The sequence below is a fragment of the Elephas maximus genome, chromosome 4 (genome assembly GCF_024166365.1).
Source record: "Elephas maximus indicus isolate mEleMax1 chromosome 4, mEleMax1 primary haplotype, whole genome shotgun sequence".
In the NCBI taxonomy this organism is placed as follows: domain Eukaryota; kingdom Metazoa; phylum Chordata; class Mammalia; order Proboscidea; family Elephantidae; genus Elephas; species Elephas maximus.
Window position 1 is genome coordinate 145,213,919 of NC_064822.1, and position 20,055 is coordinate 145,233,973.

A 20,055-nucleotide genomic window follows, 5' to 3' on the forward strand; every position below is an offset into this window, starting at 1 on the left:
TGGAAGATAAGAGCTACAGAAATTCAAAAATAGAAAAGATTATTGTTACATTACCATAAGGAACACGAAATTTGATCTTGGTCTTAAGAGACAGAGCCAGTTTTGTTTGAAATGAGGGTGAGGAACCTTACCACCCATTACAAAGAAACTGCATGAGCGAATGTACCAAGGCAGAACTGTGACAGGCAGTCAGAAACAATGAGTAGACTAATCTAAGTAAAGAAAACTGAATTCTGGAATGTATTAGGATTTGAGTTTGGTAAGATGTGACTGTAGCCTGAATATAAGTGGGCTCTGATTGCTTAACTAAGGAGTCTCAAATTCATCCCAAGAAATGGGAGAAGTAGTGAAAGTTTTTTGAGCAGTAAAGTAGCATAATCAAAATGTTCCTCTAAGAAAAATAGTGTGACAATGTGGACAGACATGAAAGGGACAGACTTCAGTTAGAGGTCTTAATTAGGAAGTGGTTTTAATAATCAGGACATGAGGTAAGAAGTAGAATTGAAGTGACCATCTTGAAATGGAGCTGAAGAAATATATTTGATATATATCTCAAAGAAAGAGCTAATAGAATTTCATTTCTAATTAATCATAGGGTTTAATACTTACACTGCCAAGAGTAAATGAGATTTTATTCATTGTTTTTGAAAACTTGAAGTCAGTGGTTTTTTTTGTTTTATTTTAATTTCCTTGATTTTTTCACTATACCTAAGCTGCACCAGAATTATGAAATGTGATCAACTATCTTTGTATTATTTAAATTCAAGCCATCTTATGACACTTTGTTTGAGTTACACTGAAAACCCACAGGGCGTAAATGAGATCGCGTCAAACCCAACTTAGCATATGGTGCTTCATCAACGGCTGACATTGAAGAAGTTCTTTTTGCATAGGTGTTGAAGTATTACCTCTATTAGCAGGTATTGCAGTGAAATGTGCACTGTAATGTTGTTCCAGTAAAATCAAAATGTGTTTTGTACTACAATGGAAACTTTTGAAAAACCTATAGTTTACTTTTTAAAGGAAAAAATAGATTTTATTTTATAAGTTTAAAACTGCTTTCTTAATAATACTGCAGTATGTTGAAAGAACTCGCAGAAACAGATTCTGAATACTTTATAATATACAATCTCTTACATGTTCACAAAAATATTACTACATTTTGATCACATCTGGCACTTGTGCCATATAAACAGAAGGAATTAGAAAATATCTCAAGATTGAATTTAAAACAATCTACAGGGAAACCTGTGAGAGCAAAACTCGGCAAGATTGCCTTGTGTTTCCAGGTCTCACAAGTTTTCCGCCTTTGACAGGGTGCAGTTTTACCACTTTTCTGTTGCTTAGTTTAGTGGAAAATACCTTTCTTTCTCTGACAGGTTTCCACCTTACACAGGTTCCAGCTTTCGCTTGTTTTACTGTATAATTTATATTGGAAAAACTATTAAACATTATTTAAATAATTAAAAATAAATTAATTTTATTTTACAGCGATCAGCATGTTGGTAAAATTTATTCCAAATCCTCTTCCTTTCTGGATTATGTCAGAAAATCTCTAAAGAAGCTTGGATTAGACGAGTCCAAGGTTAGTATATGATGACTGTCTATTTTCATAAAAGACAGCACCACTTTGTGGGGTAATGAAGTGATATAGTACACAATAATTTGCCTTATACTTTTCTCCCATTTCTGAAAAGCATCTAAAATATATATGAAACCAAACCTCCATTATCTTTATTCCAGTTTGCCTTTCCTGTCAATGTAGTTTGCTGTTACACCCATTCAGAGGAATCCTCCCTTATGTTTATTTATAGATAAAAAATATGGTAATTCTGAAATCACTATTGAGTTATAGCAGTACAAATGGAAATTAGAAGTAAAGCAAACGAGAATGATTTTAACTTTGAGATGCGCTTATTTAAAGCATGTGGAACTAATTAAAGTAAAAATCTTAAATTCCCAAAAAACCTTTGAGTGGGAGAATCCTGGAAAGTGGTAACATCATAGGAGCCCCAAGCTAATAATTGAGAAGGGAGACAGGTAAGCTGGTTGACGGATAGTAATATTCTAAAACTGAGATGAGGGGGAAAAAAAACTTACAGCCTGATTCAAATGAATCAGTAACTAAAATATTAAATCAAACTTGAATCACTCTAGTACTCTAGATTGATTATAAATTGAAATAAAGAATAAAATAGACAGTTAAAGGAATGAAACAGATTTCTTCAAAGAGAAAAATAATACAGACATGATTAAGTTATAGCAAAGTTAAAGGGTATTGTACCAATTATCAATGCACTCCCCAGCTCATTTATTACTTATTACTTTATTACTGGTACTAATCAGCGTACTCTATAAATTGACCATACAAAAACATTGCTAACATACAGGATTTGGGAAGGATTAAATGAGGTAATATACGAAAATCCCTTAACATAATTTTTGTACATAATAAATGCAGTTTTTGTTATTCTGATCACTGTATATTTACTACTAAAAAACAAACAAAAAAAAAACCCTGTTGCTGTTGAGTCTATTCTGACTCATAGCAACCCTATACTACTAGGAATACATAATTGGTAGTGAAGTTTTTTTGTGTTTCTCATTTTCACATGTCACATTTCATGTCAAGAACCCAGACCTAAGCATTATTTTCACAAACAAAGAAAGGAGCCCTGGTAGTGTAACAGTTAAGCTTTTGGCTGCTAAACAAAAGGTTGGCGATTTGAAGCCACCCAGTGGTTTCATAGGAAAAAGACCTGGAGATCTGCTCCTGTAAAGCTTACAGCCAAGAAAACCCTATGAGATTGCTATGAGTCAAAATCCCCTCCATAACACATAACAACAATATAGCAGCAGCAACAACAGTGTTTTACTTAAACTAAAAATTTATTATCCTTTGCCAAAAAACCAACAGTAAAATCCAGAGAAAATGTTACTTATCCTTCTTTCTCACTTTGTCTTCTCAAGTTAGTCTTTAATAATAACCGTAGTAAATATTCCTTAATACACTTACCAGAGCATAACTAATAAGAATGTTAATAGCTAATATTTACTGAGCACTTACTATTTGATAGCCATTTTATGCTAACAGCATCACAAAATTATCCCATTGTTTTCACAAAACCCTATGGTAAATTCTATCATTATTCCCAATTTAATGATCCGGAGAGACTCAGAAAATACAAGTTGTTTTCCCAGGGCCAAAGAGCTAGCAAGTGATAGAGCTGGAACTGAATACAGATTCAACTAACATCAAAACCTTAACTCTTCACCGCCACTATACTGAAAAAATGAAATTAGAAAAAAGAAAAGAAGACTAACGTAGAAAAGTATTACACGTAAAAGGGAAGTCTTAAATAAAATGATTACCTTTGTTAGTTAATAAAGCAGTGTCAGTGTTCTATTGATTTTCTCATAATACTACATATGCTCATAAGAAACAAATTATATGTAGAAAAGAACAGATCAGAAAAAGAAGAGGATAGGAATATCAAGCCGGAAGAGAGTAGAGAACAGGACTGCAGAACAGCATAATAAGGTATTAAAAAGGATGTGCTGGTGAAAGGAAAAGGAGCCCTGGTAGTACAGTGGTTAAGCGCTGGGCTGCTACCCGATATGTCAGTGTTTCAGAGCCACTAGCCTCTCAGGGGAAGAAAAATGTGGCAGCCTGCTTCTATAAACATTACAGTCTTGGAAGCCCTATGGGAGCAGTTCTCCTCTGTCCTGTAGGGTCACTATGAGTCAGAATCGACTTAATAGCAACTATTTTTTCTTTGTAATGGGTGAAAGGAAGCAAATAGGTGAGAATGTTTTTTTGTCTTTTTTTTTTTAAGTATGAAGAATTGAGAGAGTAGTGTCTGTCAGAGCAGAAGGGTAAGAAATAGGAAAGTTATTAAAATCAAAGTTATATTTCAGATCCAATACAAACATTCTATTACTTTACTCCCGCATCGTGAAATATCAGTGCTAAAATGAAAGTTTTGACCATATGTACAATGAAAAGAGGTTAGTGTATAGTTTTATTTATTTAAAAAATGACATTAATTTTCATATGAGATTCTGGCAACTGAAAAGTATCCAAATTTTAACATAAAGTATTAAACATACCAAAATACTTAAAAGATCTTTAGTGAAATTCATAATCGTTTACTAATGAACTTTTATATATAATTCGATATGTGGTGAATGTATTGATGTGTCTCTGGTCTTTTAAGGCACATCTGTTCATATGCAAAACTATGTAAACAAGGGAAGTGCCTAGAAAATCTCCCAACATGCTTCAGGATGAGCTCTCAGTTCCAAGAAATCACTTTTAAACATGTGGAACTAAACAGAGAACATTCCCAGACAAATCATTAATCCAAAGGAGTGCTGGATGTATAAGTGGCTCATGCACAACTTAAAAGATTAACCCAAAGTAATACACCCTATACCAAACCCATTGCCATCGAATTGATTCTGACTCACAGCGACAGAGTAGAACTGCCCCATAGGGTTTCCAAGAAGCAGCTGGTGGATTTGAACTGCCAGTCTTTTGGTTAGCAGCCGAATGCTTAACCACTGTACCACCAGGGCTCCAGTACATCCTATAGTCAACTGTTAAAGGCAGCCTTGGAGATTTTCTCTTAGAGCAGGGTTTCTCAAACTCTGCACTATTAACATTTGGATAACAGTTTCTTATGAAGGGCTGTCTTGTGCATTGTAGAATGTTTACCAACATCCCTGGCTTCTATTTCTGTCATTAGTAGGCATCTCCAGACATTGCCCCTAGTTTAGAATCAGTCTTAGAGCATTTGTCATCTTAACGGTTCCCTTTGCAATCATTCAACGCTGCCATTATAAACCCAGTGTTTTTTAAAAATGGCTATTGTATAATATACACCAAGAAGAATGGGGACGTATGGGGATTGAGTGTAGGTGAGCAATGATTAAAGTATTCTGTATTATATTTTGAAGACTTTTTATTCAAAATGATACCCTCCTTAATTTTTATTTCATATAGCTCAAACAACATAAGGGTGATATTGGTTCAGCCATGCATAAAACATAAAGAAAAGTATTTAGATTCCACAATAAATTTAGCTTGACTGTATCACTGAAAAAAAAAAAAGGAAATTGTTGTAGAACATCAACTACCATGCATTGCATGTTTACTATCTATAATAGATGGATTTCTTAGAATGAACTGTTACAGTAAAATTCTTTTAAACATCAATAACTTTTTGGAAAACATTTTAATAAAAATTTTAAATTGTGTAACATAATAAAATCCTAGTAATTAATTTTACCTAAACCTAAAAAAGATCAGATATTCTCAAACTTTATCTTCTGACCCAAACTTTGGCATCTCACCAATTTTCAGATAACCTCCAGAATTGTCTTTAACTTACCATGTTTTCTTCATGGTCCACAGCACTTTATCTTCTTTTATCAATTCATGTTACTCTTCTATTTTTTTGTCTTGTTCCTTGATACATATACTGCATGTGTGCGCACACACATACCACACATCCGTAAGATTTTAAATGCATCTGAACTGGAATTGTTTGCTAGACAAAGAATGAGCTGTCTATAGGTTGTCCATAAAAAGGAAAAAATAAAAGAAGCTTATCTTCTAAATGAGAGTACACCTACAACAAATAAATAAATAAATAAGTTGATTTCAGATATTGAGAAGTAACATGAGGCAATAAAACTGGTGATTTGATAAAGAGTGGGGCAGCCGCTGTAGTGAGGCTACTTTAGGAAAAAGGAGAAAAAAATAGGCCTTTAAAATAAAAAGTAATTATAATGAAATGAGATTTTACTTGGTTTCTTTCTCATAGGTGTTTCTGTACTGGATTGTTTTTGAATCTGTGACACAGAGGAAAGTTTTGTTCCTACAGTTATTTCTGCCTGGTAGTTAAGAATGTGGTACAGGTTAAAGGCTTGACTGCTAAGGTTAAATGCTTGACTGCTAACCAAAAGATTGGTGGTTTAAGCCTGTCCAGTGGCTCCACAGGGAAAAGATCTGGCTGTCTGCTCTCACAAAGATTACAGACTAGAAAACTCTATGGGGCAGTTCTGCTCTGTCACATGGGGTCACTATGAGTAGAAATAGACTTGGCACCTAACAACAAGTTCAGAATGAGGTCATTAGGTAGTTAAGAACCCTTAATCTTGGCTGCTGATCATAATCATCTGTGGAAGTTAAAAAAGAAACAGCTGGAGGGGGCAGTGCCCCTTCATTTCCAGGGTTGATTATTAGCCTCTGTTATTCTGCTACTGTTGAATGGGCAAGGTTGAAGACTACTAAGGTAGAACCTTAGTGGAAAGAGAAAGAGGATTATTCTAAGGGTGTTTTTCTGAATGGGACAAAACAGGAGCCTTGGTAGTGCAGTGGTTAAGTGGTTAAGTGCTACGGCTGCTAACCAAAAGGTTGGCAGCTCAAATCCACCAGCTGCTCCTTGGAAACCCTACGGGACAGTTCTGCTCTGCCCTATAGAGTTGCTATGGGTTGAAATCAACTCAAAGGCATCGGATTTGGGTTTGGTTTTTGGCGTGACAAAAATATATATATATATTTGAGACCAAAGACTTTCCATTATTCATCAACAAACATTTCTTTTTAGGAATTTCCCACGTGCCAAGAATGGTGTAAACTCAGGAGATAATTGAAACATAACATCTGAAAAAGAAAACACCCATAAAAAACCCATTGCTGTTGAGTCAGTTCCAAAACAAAAAAAACAAGTAATTATAATATAGCATGAACCTACAGCAATAGACTTATAAAAAGTGTGGTGGTAGCATAGAGAAAGGAGTGATTTATTGTACTTATAAAAATCAGACAAGATTTCACAAACTATATAAAGTTCCTTTGAAGAATAAGGATGGGGAGCAAGGAGTTGATTTGGGGGTGTGGTGAATACCTAATGTAAAATTATAGAGATGTGAGAAACATGATTCTAGACTCAGCATTATTAGAGCATAAAGCAGCAGGGAAGGCAGTAGTGAGAGATGGGCTGAAGGAGTGGGCACATGTGGAGAGGCCAAGTAAGCTGATCTTTGGGAAATCAGGGATTAATCAGGACTAATCATAATAATTTTTTTTAATCATAATAATGCAGAGCACTGGTGGTGCAGTGGTTAAGCACTCAGCTACTAACCAAAAAGTTGATGGTTCAAACCCACCAACTGCTCAGCGGGAGAAAGATGTGGTAGTCTGCTTCTGTAAAGATTACTGCCTTGGAAGCCCTATGGAGCAGTTCTACTCTGTTTTCTACAGGGTCACTATGAGCCAGAATTGACTTGATGGCAATGGGTTTGGTTTTGGTTTTTTAATCATTATAAAGGGACGTTTTAAATACAGGTGGGAGAGCCGAAATTTTTCTACAGGAAGGCCAACAACAAATAAAAGGAGCCGTAAGCTCTTACTGTGTGGTAATGTGAGTATCCAGAAATAACCTGGGTTGGATGAGTTCCTCTAAACTTAAAGAAACAGTGAATTCCTGATACGTTTTCATATTTGATATGAGGAAAGCATGTGTATTGTTCCCATAAATAAGTTCTTACTACTTTATGCAACCACCATGGTAATAATTGAATCTGAGAAGAATCCTCAGTGGATGCTAAAGTCATTGGGTGAAAGATGGTTGGGGAACAGGATATTTACAGGTCTCAAAGTGTCTCCCCACAGAATTTATTAATTTCAAAAGTTGATAAACCTGTTGGGCACCTCCATAACCAAGTAATCAGAGTTAGCATCACCAATAATGGAACAAAGTAACATCATCTGCCTGGTGAGGTGAACAACTGAGAGGGAGGCAACATCACTTATGTAATATTCCTGCCAACCATATGTACCTTGAATGGACTCATGAGGATACACTTGGACAGTTGTTGTGGTCTTTTCAAAATATGTCAGTGTCAAGAAAGACAAGGGTAGAAGAATTATTCCAAATTAAATGACACTAAGAGACAAAAAAAAAAAATTTTTTTTTTTTTTTTTAAGAGACATGCACAGCTCCCAGCATCTTCCCAGAATCTATGCCACTGATACTTCAAATACTAGCAGGGTCATGCATTATGGACAGGTTTCAGTGGAGCTTCCAGACTAAGACAGACTAGGAAGAAGGACCTGGTGGTCTACTTCTAGAAACAGTTGACCAATGAAAACCTTATAGACAGCAGTGGAACATTGTCTCATATACTGCTGGAAGATGAGCCCCTCAGGTTGACAGGCACTCAAAAGATGACTGGGAAAAAGCTGTCTCCTGAAAGTAATGTCGATCTTTACGACATGAATGCAATAAAGCTTTTGGAACCTTCATTTACTGATGTGATGTAGCACAACTGAAAATGTGAAGAAACAGCTACAAACATCCATTAATAATTAGAGCATGGAATGTACGAAATAGGAATCTAGCTAAATCAAAGTTGTCAAGAAAGAAATGGAATGCATAAAAATCGATACCCTAGGTATTAGTGACACCTACAAGGAAGACCAGTTAATATGACTATTATTCAAATTTATGCACCAACCACTAGGGCCAAAGATGAAGAAATAGAAGATTTTTCAGATGGCTGCTGCAGTCTGAAACTGATCAAACATGCAGTCAAGATGCATTGATAATTACTGGTGATTGGAATGCGAAAGTTGGAAACGAAGAAGGATCGGTAGTTGGAAAATACGGCCTTGGTGATAGAAACACTGCCAGAAATCGAATGATAGAATTTTGCAAGACCGATGACTTCTTCGTTGCAAATACCTTCTTTCACCAACATAAACAGTGACTATACACATGGACCTCGCCAGATGGAACACATAGAAATCAAACTGACTACATCTGTGGAAAGAGACAATGGAAAAGCTCAATATCATTGATCAGAACAAGGCCAGGGGCTGACTGTGGAACAGACCATCAATTGCTCATATGCAAGTTCAAGCTGAAACTGAAGAAAATCAAAGCAAGTCCACGAGAGCCAAAATATGACCTTGAGTACATCCCCTCTGAATTTAGAGACCATCCGAAGAATAGGTTCGAAGCACTGAACACTAGTGACCGAAGATCAGGGGAGTTGTGGAATGACATCAAGGACATCATACATGAAAAAAGCAAGAGGTCATTGAAAAGACAGGAAAGAAAGAAAAGACCAAGATGGATGTCAGAGGAGACTCTGAAACTTTTCTCTTGAACATCGAGCAGCTAAAGCAAAAGGAAGAATTGATGAAGTAAAAGAACTGAACAGAAGATTTCAAAGGGCCTCTCGAGAAGACAAAGTATTATAATGGCATGTGCAAAGAGCTGGAGATGGAAAACCAAAAGGAAGAACACGCTCGGCGTTTCTCAAACTGAAAGAACTGAAGAAAAATTCCAAGCCTTGAGTTGCTATAGTGAAGGATTCTATGCGGAAAATACTAAACGATGCAGGAAGCATCAAAAGAAGATGGAAGGAATACACAGAGTCATTATACCAAAAAGAATTAATTGATACTCAACCATTTCAAGACGCGGCATATGATCAGGAACCGATGGTACTGAAGGAAGAAATCCAAGCTGCTCTGAAGGTATTGGTGAAAAACAGGGCTCCAGGAATTGATGGAATATCAATTGAGATATTTCAACAAACAAATGCATCGCTGGAGGTGCTCACTTGTCTGTGCCAAGAAATATGGAAGACAGCTCCCTGGGCAACTGACTGGAAGAGATCCATATTTATGCCTATTCCCAAGAAAGGTGATCCAACGGAATGTGGAAATTATAGAACAATATCATTAATATCACACGTGAGCAAAATTTTGCTGAAGATCATTCAGAAACGGCTGCAGCAGTATATCCACAGGGAACTGCCAGAAACTCAGACCGGTTTCAGAAGAGGACATGCCACCAGGGATATCACTGTTGTTGTCAGATGAATCCTGGCTGAAAGCAGAGAATACCAGAGGATGTTTACCTGTGCTTTTATTGACTATGCAAAGGCATTCGACTGTGTGGGTCATAACAAATTATGGATAACATTGCAAAGAATGGGAATTCCAGAACACTTAATTCTGCTCATGAGGAACCTTTACATAGATCAAGAGGCAGTTGTCCAGACAGAACAGGAGCATACTGATTGGTTTAAAATCAGGAAAGGTGTTTGTCAGGGTTGTATTCTTTCAGCATACCTATTCAATCTGTATGCTGAGCAGGTAATACAAGAAACTGGACTATATGAAGAAGACCGGGGTGTCGGGATTGGAGGAAGACTCATTAACACCCTGCGTTATGCAGATGACACCACCTTGCTTGCTGGACGTGAAGAGGATTCCAAGCACTTACTAATGAAGATCGAAGAGCACAGCCTTCAGTATGGATTGCACCTCAACATAAAGAAAACAAAAGTCCCCACAACTGGACCAATGAGCAACATCATGATAAACAGAGAAGTGATTGAAGTTGTCAAGGATTTCGTTTTACTTGGATCCACAATCAACAGCCATGGAAGCAGCAGTCAAGAAATCAAGAGACTCATTGCATTGGGTAAATCTGCTGCAAAGGACCTCTTCAAAGTGTTGAAGAGCAAAGATGTCACCTTGAAGACTAAGGTGTGCCTGACCCAAGCCATGGTATGTTCAATCGCATCATATGTATGTGAAAGCTGGACAATGAATAAGGAAGGCGGAAGAGTTGACACCTTTGAATTGTGTGTTGGCGAAGAATATTGAATATACCACGGACTGCCAAAAGAACGAACAAATCTCTCTTAGAAGTATGGCCAGAATGCTCCTTAGAAGCAAGGATGGCAAGACTGTGTCTTAAATATTTTGGACGTGTTGTCAGGAGGGATCAGTCCCTGGAGAAGGACATCATGCTTGGCAGAGTACAGGGTCAGCAGAAAAGAGGAAGACCCTTAATGCGGTGGGTTGTCACAGTGGCTGCAACAATGAGCTCAAGTATAGCAACAATTGTAAGGATGGCTCAGGACAAGGCAGTGTTTCATTCTGTTGTGCATAGGGTGGCTATGAGTCGGAACTGACTCAATGGCACCTAAGAACAACAACAACAGGTATTAGTGAGCTGAAATGTACTTCTATTGGCCATTTTGATTGGATAATCAAATGGTCTACTGTCCTGGGAATGACAAATTGAAGAGGAAGGACATTGCATTCATCATCAAAAAGAACATTTCAAGATCTGTCTTGAAGTACAGTGTTGTCAGTGATAGGATAATATCCATATGCCTACAAAGAAGACCAGTTAATACGACTATTATTCAAATTTACATACCAACCACTAAGGCCAAAGATAGAAAATTGAAGATTTTTACCAACTTCTGCAGTCTGAAATTCGTCAAACATGCAATCTAGGTGCATTGATAATTACTGGTGATTGGAATGTGATTGGAAAATCTGACATTGGTTATAAAAATGATGCCAGAGATCATGTGATAGAATTTTACAAGTCGAACGACTTATTCATTGCAGATAGCTTTTGTTAATAACAGTGACTACACGTGGACCTCACCCAATGGAATACACAGGAATCAAATTGATTGTATATGTGGAAAGAGATGATAGAAAAGCTCAATATCATTGGCCAGAACAAGGCAAGGGCCCGACTGCAGAACAGACCATCGATTGTTCATATGCAAGTTCAAGTTGAAGGTGAAGAAAATTAAAACAATCTATTAGAGCCAAAGTGTAACCTGGAATATATCCCACCTGAATTTAGAGATCATCTCAAGAATAGATTTGATGCATTAAACACAAATGACCAAAGACCAGTTGTCATGGGATGACATCAAGGACATCATAGATGAAGAAAGCAAAAGGTCATTAAAAAGACAGGAAGGAAAGAAAAGAGTAAAATGGATGGCAACAGAGACTCTGCAACTTGCTCTGGAACATAGATAGCTAAAGTGAATGGAAGAAGTAAAAGAGCTGAGCAGATTTCAAAGGGTGCTTCTGGCCCAGGATTGCATTCATCTGAAGGAAAAAGGGTCTCTTTTTCCAGTTCTCAGAAAGGCACCATATGGGCTAGCACCAGCCCTGTCATACGCCACAAATACCCTAAGTCCAATAAGGTGACAAAGGAGTAGATGAAGGGAGATGTGCACCTACGTGAGGATCTGTGCATAAGTTGTTGCCGTGACCCTTTCCTCGAGTAGTTATTGGGTAGGAACACATTAAGATGGGGCTTAAGGTTTGAAGGCATTCTGGGACTTAACAGTTACTCTTTTTTCACCCTTTCATAATTTTACAGTGGAAAAATCTGACAAACACTGTCTGAGCCAGGTGACCAAGTTGAGCATCAACAGTGATAAGTCATGTTGATAGTATGTACCTTTGATATGATATGATGAGAGTTTCACTTCACCTCTGTGTTCTTCCGCCCAAAACCGCATAACCCTAGTTGAACAATGAGAAAAACGTCAGACAAATCCCAATAGGGGGACATTCTACAAAATATCTGACCAGTACTCTTCAGAATTGTCAAGTTTTGATGAAACAAAGTTTATTTTTAATAAAACAAGGAAAGTATGACTGTAAGGGCCAAGGGGGGCCTAATGAGACCTGACAACTAAAATGTAATGTGATATCCTAGATGGGATCCTGGAACAGAAAAAGGACATGAGGAAAACACTAAGGAAATTTGAGTAAAGTATGGGCTTTAGTTACAATAATGTATCAGTATTAGTTCATTAATTGTACCATACTAATGTGATATGTTCATAATAGGGGAAACTAGGTTCAGAGTACATAGAAACTTTCTGTACTATCTTCACAATTTCTGTAAATCTAAAACTGTTCTAAAAAAATTAAGTTTTTTTTTTTAAAGCATTATGAGAAAAGTTAATGTTTACTGAACATTTGCTTTTTGCAAGGTACTGTGCTAAAAGCTTCATTTACATTTTCATACTCAATACTCAGGATGACCTTGTGGAATAAGTACTGTTATCTTCATTTTATAGATGAGGAAATTGAGGCATAGGTTGAGGGGATTTTCTAAAGCCAAAGTCTAGAAAATCAAGGAACAAGTATTCACACCCAGGAGCGAGGATTCAAACCCAAGTTGTCTAACTCTAGAACTCTTCCTTCTTTCTGACATATTTACGTCATTTTTTAACAGAAGTTGAGCACAAGAAAAATGCTTGTTTGGCACTCTTTGAAAACTAGCAGTCATCAGGCAAACAATTAAGTCTATGAGGAAGAATAAAGAGGAAATTCAGGTTTCCTAAGAGACAAAATTAATGTACTTCTAAAGCAGATTGATGAATTAAAGTTTGAAATAAAGGGAGAAGAAATCCAAGGAGTGATGAATCTTACTGAAGAGTTAAAGAAGTAGTAGTTATATCCGGAACTTTAATTGTTGAAATTTTTGCAGATAGGAGGAAGTTGATATGAAAGATGTTGAATACTAAGTCATGTACTGTCAAACAGGCTATATAGTAGTTAAAATAACTCAAAAATTACAAGAAAATTGAAAGAAAAAAAAAAAACCTGAAGAACTTGAGCGTGACGTCTACTCATTTAGTGTCACTTATCCCTCTGAATTCAAGCCACAGCCTACTAAGATAGGGCAAGGAGATAAATGAAAACTTACATATTAAGCTTGTTGTTGTTGTTAGGTGCCATTGAGTCAGTTCTGACTCATAGCGACCCTATGCACAGCAGAACGAAGCACTGCCTTGTCCTGAGCCATCCTCACAATCGTTGTTATGCTTGAGCTCATTGTTGCAGCCACTATGTCAATCCACCTCATTGAGGGTCTTCCTCTTTTCCGCTGACCCTGTACTCTGCCAAGCATGATGTCCTTCTCCAGGGACTCATCCCTCCTGACAACATGTCCAAAGTATGTAAGACACAGTCTCGCCATCCTTGCTTCTAAGGAGCATTCTGATTGTACTTCTTCTAAGAGAGATTTGTTCGTTCTTTTGGCAGTCCATGGTATATTCAATGTTCTTCGCCAACACCACAATTCAAAGGTGTCAATTCTTCCGCCTTCCTTATTCATTGTCCAGCTTTCACATGCATATGATGTGATTGAACATACCATGGCTTGGGTCAGGCGCACCTTAGTCTTCAGGGTGACATCTTTGCTCTTCAACACTTTAAAGAGCTGCTTTGCAGCAGATTTACCCAGTGCAATGAGTCTTTTGATTTCTTGACTACTGCTTCCATGGCTGTTGATTGTGGATCCAAGTAAAATGAAATCCTTGACAACTTCAATCTTTTCCCCATTTATCATGATGTTGCTCATTGGTCCAGTTGTGAGGATTTTTGTTTTCTTTATGTTGAGGTGTAATCCATACTGAAGGCTGTGGTCTTTGATCTTCATCAGTAAGTGCTTCAAGTCCTCTTCACTTTCAGCAAGCAAGATTGTGTCATCTGCATAACGCGGGTTGTTAATGAGTCTTCCTCCAATCCTGATGCCCCGGTCTTCTTCATACAGTCCAGCTTCTCGTATTACCTGCTCAGCATACAGATTGAATACGTATGGTGAAAGAATACAACCCTGATGTACACCTTTCTTGACTTTAAACCAATCAGTATCCCCTTGTTCTCCACTAATTCCTTTTTCTGAAATCTATGGAATAGGCAGTAACGAGCAATAGAATTCATGACCTAAATATTGAGCTGCCATTCAGTGTGTACCTTCAATATGTAAGTTTTCATTCATCTCCTTGCTGAAGTATGATCTGGACTGGGTAGTAGCCCAGTCCTGATGTCTTCCTTTATCTCCAGGGTGTTGGCCCTATCTTATTGGCTTTAAATCCTTTCAAGACCCAATTGTTTTCTCCTTTGCATTTTTGTTGATACTATGTGTTTTCACTAATGGAAGGCATGCTGATTAAATGACCAGTTCAGAATTTTTTATTGTGAGTTACGGATTTGATACCCATTATGTAGAATCCCATATGTCCCAGCAGACCCTAGACGTAGTAAATACTGGCGATATGAGTCATGGATAAAACCTGGTTTCATTTTGTTTTTATTTCTTGAGAATTTGCAAAACATGAGTTAAAACATAAAGGCACCTGGCAATGACTGCACATACATTTTATTCTTGTCTTCTTCTTAGCCTTTTTATTATTTTTCATGAAACTTTTCAAAATATGGTTCAATGCATTCTTCCTTGCTGCCAAAGTAGTACTTACAGCCCAAATAAATAAAGCTAAGGGTTTATTTTATTTTGTTTTTAATCTCAGGAAAATTATCACTACAGTGCATTCTTCATTACTTTAAAATCAGTACTTACAGACCAAATAAATAAAACTAAAGGAATCCGAATCTCAGGGAAATTGCCACTACTATGTACTCTTCTGGCAGTTCCCTGTTGATATACTGCTGCAGCCACTTTTGAATGATGTTCAGCAAAATTTTACTTGCATGTGATATTAATGATATTGTGTGATAATTTCCACACTCAGTAGGATCACCTTTCTTGGGAATAGGCATAAATATGAATCTCTCCCAGTAGGTTGGCCAGGTAGCTCTCTTCCAAGTTTCTTAGCATAGATGAATGAGTACTTCCAGTGCTGCATCCGTTTGTTGAAACATCTCATTTGGTTTTCCGTCACTTCCTGGAACCTTGTTTTTCCACAATGCCTCCAGTGCAGCTTGGACTCCTTCCTTCAGTACTGTTGGTTCCTGCTTATATGGTACCTCCTGAAAAGGTTGAATGTCAACCAGTTTTTTTGTTTTTGTTTTTTTTTTTGGTATAGTGACTCTGTGTATTCTTTCCATATTCTTTTGATGCATCCTGAATCATTTAATATTTTCCCATAGAATACTTAAGAAGAGGATGTGGAACCAGGGGTATCATTGCTGATATCAGATGGATCCTGGCTGAAAGCAGAGAATACCAGAAAGATGTTACCTATGTTTTATTGACTATGCAAAGGCGTTCGACTGTGTGGGTCATAACAAATTATGAATAACACTGTGAAAAATGGGAATTCCAGAACACTCAGTTCTGCTCAAGAGGAATCTGTACATTGATCAAGAGGCAGTTGTTCAAACAGAACAAGGGGATACTGCATGATTTAAAGTAAGTTAGGAAAGGTGTGTGTCAGGGTTGTACCTTTCACCATGCCTGTTCAATCTATATGCTGAGCAAATAATCCAAGAAGTGGGACTGTATGAAGAACAGGGCATATCTGCGATATGCAGATGACACAACCTTAACTGCTGAAAATGAAGAGGACTTGAAGCACTTACTGATGAAGATCAAAGACCACAGCCTTCAGTATGGATTACGCTACAACATAAAACAAAAATCTTCACAACTGGACCAATGAGCAACACCATTATAAACAGGGAAAATATTGAAGTTGTCAAGGATTTCATTTTACTTGGATCTATAGTCAACACCCGTGGAAGCAGCTGTGAAGAAATCAAAGAACACATTGCATTAGGCAGATCTGCTGCAAAAGACCTCTTTAAAGTGTTGAATAGCAAAGGTATCACCTTGAAGACTAAGGTGCACCTGACCCAAGCCATGCTGTTTTCAGTAACTTTCTGTGCATGCAAAAGCTGGGCAGTGAATAAGGAAGATCAAAGAAGAATTAACGCCTTTGAATTGTGGTGTTGGAGAAGAATATTGAACATACCATGGACTGCCAAAAGAAGGAACAAATCTGTCTTGGAAGAAATACAACCGAAATGCTCCTTAGAAGCAAGGATGGCGAGACTATGTCTCACATACTTTGGACATGTTGTCAGGAGGGATCAGTCCCTGGAGAAGGACATCATGCTTGGTAAAGTATAGGGTCACCAAAGAAGAGGAAGACCCTGAATGAGATGTGTTGAGACAGTGGCTGCAACAGCGGACTTAAGCATAACAACGATTGTAAGGATGGCACTGGACTGGGCAGTGTTTCATTCTGTTGTACATAGGGTCGCTATGAGTCAGAACCAACTCGATGGCACCTAACAGGAACATGTATTCTTCATTATAACAGAGGAAGTACTAACAGCTAAGAAGCAGAAACAACTGCCCTTTGATATTATGGAAGAGATCACAGCAGTGCATTTCACTTGCTACATGGGGAAGCAATGATTGGGCCCTAAGATTGAATGTGGGGTAAAAATAACTTATAGAAGTTTGAGTCTCTTGAAAAGTACCACTGCAGTGGATCATTCCTTATTGCAAAGGCATTATTTACAGTTCAGAATGTAGGAAAGCAGGAAGCCAGTAATAACCTAGAAACAATGAATGGCATCAAGTAAAAAATGGCCGGTATGACTAAATCCAAGAATAAGAATAGCTTATTCTTGTGATAAGTACATTCCTATGAGAACATAGTAACTGGGAAACATAGTGATGAGGCTTACCTCACAGAAATAAAGGCAAACCTGTGAAAAATTTAGAAAATTCACACATCCAGGAGGCATCATCTAAAAGACAATGCTCAGTCTGCACAAAAATGCGGCTCCAACTCAGGGTTCTTGAGTTTCACGCATATTTCATTGGTTATATAATATTTATATCATTAAAATAATATAACTGGCATAAGTTTAGAAATCAATTGACTTAGTAAGCATAAAGCTCAGTTGGCAAGAGCTGAAATATGTAAGCAAACTAGAAAGTGGCCTACTAAGCATAGGGTTCAGCATACTATGCATCATAAGAAAAAAAACAGAAAATGCTCTTTGTTAGATTTGTTAGCTGGATGTTAGAAGAAATTACCTTAAATATGAATATATGACATTACTGTGTTGATGTTGCCTTTGAATTATTCTCTAGAATATGTAGGTTTAGATATACCATTTTAAATTTAAATTTTGTTCAGAAAATATTTATCAAGCTGCTACTGTGTGCCCCAAGCATGTAACAAGTGACAGTAAATATTCCATAGCTACTTGTTAAACACTATTTAGGGTGCTACTGATGATGTAATTTATATGCTGAGTAACCTGTCTCAGAGCAGAAAGAATTTAGTTATTCAGCTTGCTTCATGATTATCTTTTGAGCTCTTCAGAAACCTAAGGTCATTTTAAATTGTTATGTTTATTTTACTTTAGGAATTTCTTTTGATTGGAAAAATTATTATAAGTATTTTTAACTCTTGTTAAATTTATTGTTGTTTTTTTATCTTGAAGCTGCCAGAAAAAATTATTATGGACTACTACAAGAAGTACAAGCCTAGAATGAATGAGCTGGAAGCTTTTAATATGGTAAACCTCAGAATTAAATATATTCAATTGGATATGTCCCCAGACCTGAATAGGGCCCTATTCAATTTTGTGGGGCTAGCCAATCTATGTTGTTATTCACTTACTGTAGACAACCTGTTTTGGGGGCATTTCCTATTTCAGAACTATATTAGGTGTTAGTAATGTAATAAAGAGAACACACAGTGTATTTCTCTTAAAGTGTATTATAAGTTCATAGAAAGAAGTTTCGGAGTTCTTTGAACGCACATTGTTCTTGATGCAGTTATTTCATAAGCGTTTCTTTTAATGAATTTCATTCTTAGTGTCTTTTTAAATAAAGCTTTCTATCCTCATATGTATGATTGCTTGTTGGATTATACCTCAAAGTCATTAAAAGGACATTCTTTTCCTTTTGCTATTATTAAAAAAAAAAACTTTTGATCTCGGCAATGTTCATTTTCTGAAGAGGGACAATGGATAGTGGAGATTTGGCCTAAAATAAACTTTCCTAGATATAATTTTCATAAACTTAAGTGTTAGGGGAAAACCTGGTGGTGTAGCGGTTAAGAGCTATAGGCTGCTAACCAAAAGGTTGGCAGTTCAAATCCACCAGGTGCCTCTTGGAAATCCTAAAGCAGTTCTACTCTGTCCTTTAGGGTTGCTATGAGTCAGAATCGACTCCACGGTAGTGGGTTTGGTTTTTTGTTTATGCTTTTTTTTTTTTTTTTCAAGTGACTGCCATCCTATTCTATTCTTTTTTTTAGTTGAAAGTTGTTCTGGCTCCTTGTATAGAGACGCTGATTCTTCTGGATCGACTTTGCTACCTAAAAGAGCAGGTAAACAATGTTATTTTTAAATGAATAACAAATATCTTTATTAAATTCAGTAATATGGATCCACTTACTCTAAGATGGGGCCCTGGTGCCACAGTGGTTAAGAGCTCCACTCCTAACCAAAAGGTCAGCAGTTGAAATCCACCAGCTGTTCCTTGGAAACCCTATGGGGCAGTTCCACTCTGTTTTATCTGGTCGCTATGAGTTGGAATCGACTCGATGGCAATGGTTTTTATCTCTAAGTGTTCTTCCACATAAAACTAGCAAGATAATATTTCTTATTGTGTTTTCAAATTCTAAATATTCATTCCATCCCTTTTGAAACATATAAAAACATATGCACAACAGATGTTTTCAGCAAAGCTATTATAATAAAATTTATGTTCCTTTAATTATATGGTCATTACTATTCAGTAGGCAGGGAACACAAAGCACCATACATGAGATATTGTACAACTAAAATTAATAAAGGCCAGACATTAAAGATATCATATATACGTTTCATTTTGTAAGAATTTGCCTTGTAATTCACTTTTAAAATTTTGGGCACATGTGCTCTGCAGTGTAGAAACTTCTTTCTAATTAATGAAGATTGTTTCTGTTTTTTCACAGTAAATCTTATTTGTTTTATCTATGTTTAATGGCAAAAATAGTCTTTTTGGGTTTTTTTTTAGGGAAGACATTTTTAGCAGCTTCTATTTGAGCTGTGGTCAAAATAAAATTTTGTGATCTGTTTAAATTTAACCCATTTGTGGGTACTACCTTATGTTTCTACTATAAACCCTTCATTTTAACAATTTTACTTTATTGTATTGAGAGTTTACTTTCTTCTTCCCAATAGGCTACTTGGAACAAATGAAATATAATAAATGTCTGCTTTTGTTCTAATTGGTATTTTTATGAAGATAGGCAATTTAAAAATAGTTAAATTGAGATGTACTTTCCTCAGCTGCCAACTAGCTCCATATCACTGGAGACTGTTGGTTCCCACACTGGTAAGACAGATCGAGGCCTCTTTTACTAGCTATTCATTTCCCTTTTCAAAACAGTTTCCACCGACCTAAGTACAATACCCAGAAAAAAGCCCAGTGCTGT

The 20,055-nt window shown here is 36.8% G+C and overlaps 1 protein-coding gene across 12 annotated transcripts in view; it reads left to right on the forward strand.

The window, feature by feature from the left end:
* Window positions 1–20,055, forward strand: part of METTL25 (methyltransferase like 25) — a 345,627-nt gene that overhangs the window by 116,891 nt on the left and 208,681 nt on the right. For 10 of the 12 annotated variants that reach the window (XR_007517292.1, XR_007517291.1, XM_049883967.1 and 7 more), the window contains exons 9-11: window positions 1,492–1,585; window positions 18,074–18,148; window positions 18,892–18,963. Coding sequence is in view for 9 of the 12 variants with exons in the window: in XM_049883967.1 (XP_049739924.1) it covers window positions 1,492–1,585; window positions 18,074–18,148; window positions 18,892–18,963 (241 nt within the window). In the remaining 3 variants the exon portion in view is untranslated. Of the gene's footprint in view, window positions 1–1,491; window positions 1,586–15,757; window positions 17,680–18,073; window positions 18,149–18,891; window positions 18,964–20,055 lie in introns of those variants that run through there. The other 2 variants (XR_007517293.1, XM_049883975.1) reach the window with 2 other exon arrangements.